This window comes from Mastomys coucha, unplaced genomic scaffold (assembly GCF_008632895.1).
Source record: "Mastomys coucha isolate ucsf_1 unplaced genomic scaffold, UCSF_Mcou_1 pScaffold14, whole genome shotgun sequence".
NCBI lineage: Eukaryota > Metazoa > Chordata > Mammalia > Rodentia > Muridae > Mastomys > Mastomys coucha.
This window is the reverse complement of record NW_022196896.1, coordinates 112,490,772-112,502,036: the sequence shown is the minus strand read 5'-3', so window position 1 is coordinate 112,502,036 and position 11,265 is coordinate 112,490,772. Positions and strand designations below refer to the sequence as shown.

General features: G+C 43.1%; 1 protein-coding gene across 4 annotated transcripts in view; it reads right to left on the bottom strand.

The window, feature by feature from the left end:
* Window positions 1-11,265, bottom strand: part of Dis3l2 (DIS3 like 3'-5' exoribonuclease 2) — a 367,143-nt gene that overhangs the window by 86,987 nt on the left and 268,891 nt on the right. For all 4 annotated transcript variants that reach the window (XM_031368272.1, XM_031368275.1, XM_031368274.1 and 1 more), the window contains one exon: window positions 8,637-8,749. In XM_031368272.1, the coding sequence (XP_031224132.1) occupies window positions 8,637-8,749 (113 nt within the window). The remainder of the gene's footprint in view (window positions 1-8,636; window positions 8,750-11,265) is intronic.

The window sequence follows — 11,265 nt, the reverse complement described above, 5'->3', positions numbered from 1 at the left end:
TCTCTCTCTCTCTCACACACACACACACACACACACACACTTGTACAACAACAAAACAAAACAAACAAACAAACAAAAAACCAAATCCCAACAGTTTATGAAATCCTTGCTGATAGATATTTTATAGTAACATCTTTACCAAAAACTGTCCATAGCAACTAGTACTTTCAGTAGAAAGGGAAGAATTTTTGGTTATCCTCTAAAAAACAAAAATAAAAACCTACTAAGCATACCCTGTAGCTGTCCAGGTTATCAAAACTGTTTTGCTCCTCCCACTGGTCAGATGCTAAAGACCTCAAGTTTCATGAAGAATCTGTGGCAGCAGAATTGCATTTAATTTTTAAGGGATAGTCCTTTTAATACACTTTCTACTAGATCCTGGGGAAAGAATCAGATGGAATTCAGAGGAAACAGTGCATGTTCATCCAGTTTTGTAAATAGGTGGTTAGGTCTGTGCCTTTCAAAGGAGAAGAAATTAAGAGGTTACGATCACATTTGTGGTTTGGCACATCACAGCCTCTCGTAAATTCACTGGTCCTCCAGGGGTCACTGTGCATGCGTTCCTGCTCAACCCTGAGTACAGCAGGCTTTCTCATGGAAGAGGACTGGCAAGGTGGGGCTTTTGTCTTAAAAGCCACTTTCTCAAAACTGCCCAGGCAGGTGAGGAGGGAGAGGCCATGTGAGGCCTGTTACAGTCTCTGGAGAGATTCTGGGCCCGAGTGAGGTGCAGAGCACCAAGATAACCAGGAAGGATCTCTCCGTAGAGAAAGTCTAGTGCCCATTCTCCGTGGGGCTTGACAATTTTCTCCTGGCCCTGCCTATATCACGCTCCCTGCTCATTATGGACTTCCATCGCAGTTCCCCAGCTGCCCAGCTCCCACTGTCCCAGCTGCAAGGCATGCAACCAATCTCACAGTGTGCCTTTTTTGTTCTTGGGACCCTACTGGCTACACACTGAAGGTGGCAGGAAACGAGCTGGGCAGTATGGGGATGCATCAACAAATAGTCTCAGCTCCTGCCATGCCTTGATGGCATCTTCCCCAGGCTTCACACTCATTCTTCTCTCCTCCAATTATTCTACCTTCTTACTCTTTCTCAGCAGAAAAACTCAACTCTTGGACACAGAGAAGGTAGACTTACGTCTTTTCTAGCACTTTCCATCAGCTATTTATTCTCTTGAGTCAATTTCCCTAGCTTTTGGGGGATGCCCTGGTCCTGCTATCTCATGGCAAGTGTCCCCTGCCTTCAGCCTGGGGCTCTTGCTAGTGATCTCCCTCACTCAGCTGGTTCAATTTCTTGAGTACAAAGGTGGAGCTGCCCTTAACTCCAGACTATATTCCTCTACCAGTCACACTCCTCGTCTCTCTACTTGAAGCTTCTTAAAAATGGTTTTACTTCTCACCTTCTATTCTTTTCTTAATTAAAAAAATTACACACTCCTTGTAGGAATTTTAGATTCTATAAACCAAGAGTTGAAAGCACAAACACCATGGGATCCCAGTCCTTAGAACATTAATTAGCATGGCGGTACAAAACCCATGCCTTTCATTTGTGTACACATGACTATGGAAAGTAATATATATTACGTAGTCTATAACTGCGTATTTTTTTCCAAAATATAGAAGCAGTGGACACTCAAGAGTGGCTGGTTCCTGTGCTCCACTCTCGGTTGGCCTTTACCTTCTGCCCTCTGTTCTCCTTCCTGCCCTCTTCACCTTGGTTTCTGTCCTATCCACTTTGCATTCTGAGCCCTGCTTCTTCTTGGAATCTAGACTCCTCTGTTCTGATACCTGAATCTGGACATCACAAATTCTTTAAACACAGCATGCAAACAGAGAGCCTGGTGTTTCCCTCCCTTTGTGTGTTTCCATCCTCCCTGTACTGATGTTTCTGTAAGAACAGTATCCTCCACCAAATGAACAAATAAACAAGACACTGCCATTCCCACTTTCATATCCCCTCTCACCTCCTGAACTATTGGGTATTACCTTGGGACAGCCACAGTCCTTGCCTACAACTCCCAATCAGTACCTGTGCCTGAAGGTCTGACATTCTAAACCTCTGTCAAGTGATTCTCTTTGTCTCCATTTACCATGTTCAAATGTGGACACTGGTTTTCCCTCTTTTGATATAGTCTACAGTTTCTTATGTCAGTGGCAAAGCTCTTCATGGAATCATTGTGGGTAGAACTTCTATTCTAGTTTAGAGATGATTTGAATGTTCTCTCATTCAAAGGTTTGTGTATTCAGAGCTTGTTCTCAGTAGAGCATGCTGACAGATGGTAGGACTTTGAAGAAGTGAGGCCAATACTGGCTCCTCCTTTCATCCTAGCTGTCTGCCATGCCATATGATGTTTTCTTTTTACACAGTGATTGCCATACTATCTGCCTTGAGGTGATGAAAAGGGCTCTCACTAGAGATGCCCTTATGTTGTTTGGACTTCCTAGGGTTCAAAATTCAGCACGCACCTTTAATCCCAGCCTTGTATGATAGAGGAAAGGAGATCAGGGGTTCACGGTCACCATCAGCTATTTGGAGAGTTTAAGGTCAGCCTGAGCTACATGACACTGTCTCAAAACTAAAACCAAACCAACCAACCAAACAACAACAATAGCAACAACAACATAAAAACAAACCAAATCGACCAATCAAACAACTATCAAACAAAGAGTCAAGATACAAAATTGAACTTAAACCTCATACCTAGCTTTAGGTATTCCATGGAAATAATGGAAAACAGAAAAATAAAGTTTACTTCAGTAGTTTTTATTTTTTAAAATATGGAGGCTCTTCAACTTTGCATATAAGCCTTTCTTCTTCTTCTTCTTTTTTTTTAAGATTTATTCATTATTATATGTAAGTACATTGTAGCTGTCTTTAGACACACCAGAAGAGGGCGTCAGATCTCATTACAGATGGTTGTGAGCCACCATGTGGTTGCTGGGATTTGAACTCAGGATCTTCAGAAGAGCAGTCAGTGCACTTAACTGCTGAGCCACCTCACCAGCTCCATATAAGCCTTTCTTAAGGGCAGTATTAATCTCTGCATCCTAATTTTAGTATGTGTGTTGCTGAAGCAAATATCACCTTCCTTTTCTCCAAACTTCAGTATGATCTTAACTTTTGGGATTTATTTGTGTGTGTGTGTGTGTGTGTGTGTGTGTGTGTGTGTGTGTGTGTGTGTATGTGTGCATGCCTACATGAATATATGTGGTTATCTATAGTTGTGTGTATCTGTACATGAACAGAGACCAGAAGGTATCAGATTCTTCAGAGCTTGAGTTCCAGGTGTTTTGTAAGGACCTGGCTTGTTAACCTGGCTACTGGGATATCTTAGAGGTTTGGTCATAATTATGCAGCAAGTGCTCTTAACTACTGAGTTGTCTCTTCCCATGCATCTTCTTTCTTATCTGGTGATAACCTGCAATCCCATCCAGGCAGGTGCTTTGGCAGCAATAGCTACGTTCTCTGTTTTAGCAATGGTATTTATAGTAGGTCCTGTTGCCTTTACCTTTCCCAGGATTCAATGTGCTGGATGAGCTGGAGTTAAAGACTAGATCTATAAGTTGGATATGATGACAGAGGCAAGGAGATCCTGAGCTATACAATAACACCTCAAGTCTACGACAACCAAAACAAAACACAGAAAGAGCAAGGTTGGGTCCCTACAATCAGTGGCCAGGAGTCAAAGCTAAAAGCACTAAAAGCTAACTGCTCTCTGCATTTATCTCACTGTAGGCACACATGTACACGCAAGCACACACACACACACACAGACAGAGAGAGGGAGAGAGAATAAGTAAAGGCTTTAAGGAGCACTGTGCTGAGGAAGAGATGCAGTGTGTCCTTGCTGGGGCATGAAGTTGGAAAGAGGCTTGAAGTGGCAGACTAAGCAGCATGGGTGTCCTTCAGGGTTATAGGAAGTGCTTATAATGTGTCAACCTTTTCTCATCAGGACCAGGACCAATATCCCTTTCAGCTTTGCATCCCTGATACCTGTGGTCCTTAGTCCTGCTACATGGGGAAGAACGATAGATCTGGCAGCAGAGAAGGCAGAGGACTGGGGAATGTTTCAGACCTAAGCCCAAAGTTCAGTCTACACAGAGTTTAAAGGCTGGCTGTAGAGCACGGAGTGATGACAGGACCCTGACTTTCTAAGCATTCTGGACCAGGGCTTGGGAGAGTTGAGGGAACTGGTCATTTAGGTCAGTACACCACTACCCAATACTGCTGGGTGGGGGTACCAACAAGGCTATAAAACCTTACATGAGCCTCAGAGAGCAGAAACATCTGCTAAAGCCACAGCAGGCAGGCTGGCCAAGTTCAGCAGTGGGTGAGCCAGGACAGCCCTGTGACCAGTTGAAAGGGCCACAGAAGGGAAGAATCAATCATCTGGGTGCGGAGGAACAGGAAGGATGAGCAGTGACATCAGGCCAGACAATCACAAGTAATGGGGGTCTCCTACTGTCTGAGAGGTCACACTCTGGCTGGCCCACCAGGGTATCATCCCCTCACTCCCTCGGTGCACCCCAGATCTGCAACATGGCAAGTCAGGGTTTTCTTAGGACTTGGAGGTTTTCACACCCAGGCATGCTCAGCTAGCTCCCTGCTCACAGACTAAAGAAACCTAAAGGAAATAGATAATATATTCACCAGCCAACATCTCTGCTGAAAGGGTCTCCTTTTTCATATCAACACGTCCATGAATTTGGAGTTTGAGCAACCCTTTGCTACCCAGTTTGACATTAACCAAACAGCAACACTGACAACCTGCTGGTGTCAGAAGGAACATCTTAAAACCCTTTGGACTCTGCATGAAGACAGGCTTCCAATCCCAATCTTTGATCTCTATTATAAAGCACTACCAATAAAATATCCTCGAGATTTATGGGCGAGCTTTCATCTGAGCTGTTTCACACCTAAAATAACACGCATGGCTGGGCCAGCAGACACAGAGCTTGGGTTTAGGTTTCGACTGTTTAGGTTTTCTTTTACTTTTAAAACTTAATTCACTTATTTATTTTTTTCTAATTACCTTAAAACTTAAAATTAAATTGTATTTCTTTCCCAGAGAAGATATTAGCTGAGCAGATGTCACAGCCTCTGAAAATAGGTTCAAGTTCAGATACACAGTTGTCCCCATCTTAATAGAACCATTTTTGTCAAAAGGAAGGTGGGTTTTAACATTTAAACAGACACTATTTAAATTTATCTTTCTCTTGACTATGTTCCCTTGTTAACTTGTATTACTTAGTCCTTACACAGTGAGTTAAGTCTCAACAAGAGGAATTTCATTTAAAGCCAGTGAGCTAGGATCTGGACCCAAGACTGGTTCCCTGTATATTGTCCTACTGTCTGGGATCATTCCCTAAACCAAACTTAGATTGTGACTCTGACCATCACTCATAAGTCAGCGTCTCAGTGAAACAAACGAGAGCCACATTTCCTATAGATGGGAAATTAACTAGAGCTCCCACCCCCATTCCCTGGAGTGACAAGAGTTGGGAAAAAATGATTTGGCTAAATGAGAGAACAGAGAATATGCAGAGGGAAAGGCAGCTCACGCGCTTTTAAGACCTTTATAGGCAAAGTAAAGTGAAACCAGCAGAAAGTTCCTGGACACAGCCCTATAAGAAACAAAGCTGAGTGGGAAGAAAGGTCAGAGCAGTGCTTCAAAGGCATCAGAATGCACAGCTCCTGCTGTCCAAGGTTGTGGGCCGGCGCCTCAAGCTCCTGCCAAGCTGGAGGCAGGGCTGAGCAATGGAGGTTCACAGCCCTTCTTCCACCAGCTCCCCACCTTCAGAGCTTAGCAGCAGAGCCCTCACCAGCACCACCAAAGAGATTCTCCAACTGTGACAGTCACAATACCAAAGTAAAGGGAACAGATAGGGAAACACTACTTATTAATTCAATTTCATCCTTTTGGTTTCTAATTTTGACACAGAATTCCTGGTTATAAGAGGAGACTGCAGCTTCGAGACAAGAGAAAGACACCTGCTCAAGAGAAAGAGGCTTGGGGCTGGTGAGATGGCTAAGTGGGGAAGAGCACCGACTGCTCTTCGGAAGGTCATGAGTTCAAATCCCAGCAACCACATGGTGGCTCACAACCACCCGTAATGAGATCTGACGCTCTCTTCTGGTGTGTCCGAAGACAGCTACAATGTACTTATATATAATAAATAAATAAATCTTTTTAAAAAAAATGAGGAAGAGGCTCCAATGTGGTCTAAAGTTCTTATCAAAGAACAGAGTTAAACTACTGCAAATCAAGAGCAGTTCACACTTACTCACTTGATAGCCCTTAAGTGTAAGCCATTACTTCCCACCTTTACACTAGAGTTTTTGTAGCTACAAGGGACCTGGAAGCTCATTTTCCTTTTTCTAAGTCTGGACCAAAGAAAAGCCAGGTTTAGCCAGCATCACTGTCAGGCAAGAAGTACACATGGGACACCTTCAGCCTGAGGTTAAATGGAGCCATTTGTACAAGAGTCAGAACTGCACTCTCAGAAGGGTCAAGCTAAGAAGGGGCCCTGGCATTTAATATGTTTTATTTTTTCTTCAAGATGCTTAGTATACCAAAACAAGATGAAGTTGAATGAATGAAGGCCACTCTCTCAAATGTATGTATGTATGTACATTTTTTGTATGTATGAGTGCAGGCATGCATATGCCATGGTGCATGTAATAGAGGTCAGAGGATAACCTTGAGAGGTGGTCCTTACCTTCCAACTTGCTTGAGACAGTGTCTCTCTTGTTTGTCATTGTCCGTGCCTCTGTGGCCTGCCTTAACAGCATCTAGACAACATAATTACCAAAGGACTAAACCTTTCTTGGGAGCATCATGAAATAGGAGTTCAGACAGCCAGACAAAAGCATGTACTTTCAAGGTCTTGTTTGTCAAAGTGTGGAAGGAGCAAGAGAAGCCAGCAAGACCTAAGAGAAAGGGAGGTTGTCTTATAAACAGGATTAAAATGCTCAGGTCCAAAGGTGTGTGAAAGCCTAGACACCAGTGGACTTCTTTTTAAACTCTGCAGGTTCCCTATGTAGGTAGAGACATCAGAACTTCAGTTGGACACTCCAGTAACCAATCTACCTAAAATAAACAGGGCACTGGAGAAGCAGCAGGCAGAGCATGAGGACACACTGCTGGTGAGGTAGAGTTCACAGCCTTGTATTCCTCTTGCCAACAGTGTGGGCACACAGACAGCTTGTAGTGGTAAGATGAGGAAGCTGTACCCCTTCCCTGAGTGATGACATTTGGAAATTCTCAGAATGGAGTAGGTGTGTCACCTGGCTAGTCTCTGGTCCCTGAGAGCTGGGCCAAGCAATATCCAGCTTCAAGAATGCTTTGGGGTGGGTTGGCAGGAGAGGGGGCAGACATTTTACTTTGCTATAGTCAATGATCAAATACCAAAAGTCATGTTCTAGAGCATGGGATTGGGGAGGAAAGGTTCAAGCCATTCAGTTCATGGGAGCCAGAGAGGAAGTCAAGAGAGCCCCCAAAAAAGATGAGCCAAAATGAGCAAGTGAGCAGATTGTTAGAGAACAAAAAGGGTATAAGAACTCATGAACTACTGTGGAGGACAGAGATAAGTCACATGTGTTCTTTTATTTACAGCTATCTTCAGGCCTACTGCAATACCTAGTAGACACTTGGTGCTTGGTAAATACCTGTTAAAGGAATGGGATCTCATAGTTACTTGTGGGGATGTATCAGTTACATAGGATGGAACAGATATATCTCTTTCTCCACCTGCCCCCCCCCCATGTGTGTGAGTATACATGTGTATAAAGATCAAAGGTCAACAATAGGCATCTTCCTCTATCACACTCTGCCTTACTTTTTGAGATAGAATGTTTCACCAAAGCCCACACTCACTGCTTGGCTAGACTTGCTGCCCAGTGAGTCCTGGGGTCTGTCTCCCTCCAGTCTCACTCATGCCAGTATCACAGATGCATGTCATCATACCAGCTTCATGTGGGTGCTGAGGGTCTGAACTCAGGTCTTTATGCTCACACCGCAGATGGTTACTTACTGAGTCATCTTCCCCAGAGGGGATAATTTCTTCCTTTCATGGCTGAGGTGAGGGACATCTAACAGCAAAAGCTATCTTGGGGATTCTGTGGGCCACCTATAAAGTGTAGGTCAGGATTGGTGCCCACATTTAGAACAAGGATTGAAACCATTTCTCAAAGGCTTTTGTAGGTGGTAAATTGTCATTCCACTCTGTTGCTTTATATGAGAGTGGTCACGGATAACACAAAAGATTGAATGTGCTGGGTCCCAACCAAACTATACAGAAACCAGCAGTGGGTGGGCTGTGTCATATGTCCTTCTTTGGAGCAATAGTTTGAAAGCAAGCACTTCCTCTCATTTCTTTCTGAAGCTGACCACTGTTGTAGCTACTAATATTACAAGGATACTCTGAAGATAAAGCTTGGGATGAAAGCCTTGGCTTCTTTGAAGAAAATGTGAAGTAGCAAAAGGCAAGCATAGTCCCAGCATCAAGCCCATCTTTTAGACATTACTAGATCTGAGAAAACATTCAGAAAAGATATGTTCTTTACAAATTAAAAACAAGGAACACTAAGTGGGCACACTGAGTAAAGTCTAGAAACTCAAAGCTGATTTGTACCTTCTGGACCAAGTAGACACTTGTGGCTCTCTCAGCAGCAACCTTATCCAAAGAGGATCCCTCAGGAACGAAGTAACTCACATCGGCAATGTGGACGCCCACTTCGAAGGTGCCTGTAAGCAGATAAGAAGGGGCATCAGCTTCATTGGAAGATCAGCAGAATTCCCTGGGGATCCTTAGCAAGGGTGTGTGTCACCCCTACAGGTTCATCTCTGAAGCGTGGGTCACTGTTCTAGTCTTGCCAGAGACTTCTAGCTGCCATGACTGTCTGTTCTCTTTCCTCATCCTACACCAAACAGATGGTGAGGTTTCTGTTGTGAACACTGAGTATACCATTTTCACAAGTATCTCCCATTTCTAAAAGCTTCTTATCTTTGGATAAATCAATCACTGCATTTGAAAAAGACAGGCCTAGTGCAGAACTAATAGTTTGCTTGTTCCTCTCTCCTGCCTTTCCTTCCTTCCTCTCTCCTGCCCTTCCTTCCTCCCTTCCTGTCCTTCCTTCCTTCCTCCTTTCCTGCCCTTCCTCCCTCCCTTCCTCCTTTCCTGCCCTTCCTTCCTCCCTCCCTCCTTTCCTTCCTTCCTGCACTTCCTTCCTTCATCCCTTCCTTCCTTCCTTCTTTCCTTCCTTCCTTTCTTCCAACAGTCCAATCCTTCTAAGGGCCACCAAAGAAGTAGTACCCAGGTTAGAGGGACTGTCCATTAGGGCCATAGAAGTAGTTTATAAACTTACAATTTACCCTTGAATGTCCTGTTAATTAACTTTCAAATATGGTATGCCATATGCACATAAATATACATACATGTTGATATACACATATGTAATACACAGATATACTTATGTATGTGATTATGGAAATACTCAAAATGGACAGTATCTAAAAAGAAAACATGCTCATAAAATAGGCATTTAGCATAGAGAAATAAAGATACATTGGAGATACAAGCACAGGGTTGAAGGTGCTTAAACTGAGCATGCACCTGATGCAATTCCTTATACCCCATCCCTGTTGGCAGTGACTATTCTTGGCATAGGCATATGATCCAAATAGAATTTTTTCTGAGCCTGTTTTTAGGGGCCAACATGGACTCATCCAAGAGGGTCTCTCCTGTGAACTCAGAAGTGAGGGGCAGTATAAATCTTCAGTTGCCAGGGACCACCTTCATGTGCATACTCAAACCAACATAGAAAACTAACAAGTCTAAGAAATAGGGAAACATCCAAGGTGACCTCGTTTGAACTCCAGGACCCAGTCTATTTGTCTACTTGGATGTTTCTGAGCTAATGAACGCTCTTTTGGTTCTGACTCATTGAGAGTCACATCTGATATCAAGGAGCTTATTAGCACACCCCCATCTGTTCCTTTGGTGACCTGTGTGACCAGTCCTAAAACATCAGACATCCTTGATTTTATTTTTAGAAATTGCATTCTTCTTTATTATGCATGCATGTGCATGGGCATGTATGTGTGAGCATGCCATGGTGTACATGTGAATGTTAGAAGGAGATTTGAAGGAAGCAATTTTTTTCTTTTCACCCTGTGAACCCTGAAGATGGAACTCAGATCACAGGCCTGGGGGATCTTTGCCACTATCCCCCTGGCCCACAAGATAGTTGATATGGAACATTTGTACCTTTTACTTCTTTCCTGTTCCTTCTTCACTAGGGATAATTCTTACCTTTGCTTTAAAAAATGGGTGCAAAAAGAAGAGATTTTTAAAAAGAGATAGAACTTATTCTTCAGTTGTTCTGACTCACAGAGATCCTCCCACTGAGTGCTCCTGGGGTTTTTCTGTACAGCCTTATAGCATTTACAAAGGAGAAGCCAGGTCTAAGGCAGCTAGCTGATGGCTGCTATGAGGTGGCTTATCTTCCACAGGAGAAAGGCTGGCTGTGGAGCTGGGAGAGAGCAGCCTACCTCTAAGTTTAGCAGCCTCACTCTGACGGGTATGCAGCTATGGTGCTGGGTCACAGTGCAGTGAACACACCCAGGGTCCTGACACTCTAGGTACTTTAAGCAATCGCAGGCAGAAGTCTTGGATGGCTCAGCTTCTAAATTCTGATATTTTAAGTATTTAAAACCAACACTTGAAGAAGGTAAAATAAAGGGTCTTCTTTTGAAATCAGGATATAATATAATATATGGACCTCACAGGTAAATATTGACTGAAGGAAAAAAGAGATGACTATTACATCATGATATAAACCATAATTTTAAACTCTGTTACTATACATGAACTTTGTGAACTTCATGAAAATTGACAAACTGACAAAGAGTTCATTACAGGAGATAAAACATAGTGGAGGCCAACGAAAATATATTTGCGGTACTTGAATTTCATTCTGAATTCCCTGCAGAGCCTCTCAACCCAGCAAAAGATACTCTCTTATTCTCTACCTTGGACACTTTTTATGAAAACCCTAAATAAATATTTTATTACATATATTTTCATAATGTGAACTTGCAGAACTTTTAAGACAGTGGCACTGAAGAAGTTTTAGTCTATGAAAGAAAACAATGAGCCAGGCATGCTAGCATTCGCTGTCAGGGCACTAAGGAGAGGGAGTTAAAATGCTCCCTTTAATGTCTACTAAAAGAACAAAAAACTACTCCTCAAAATAAAAAAA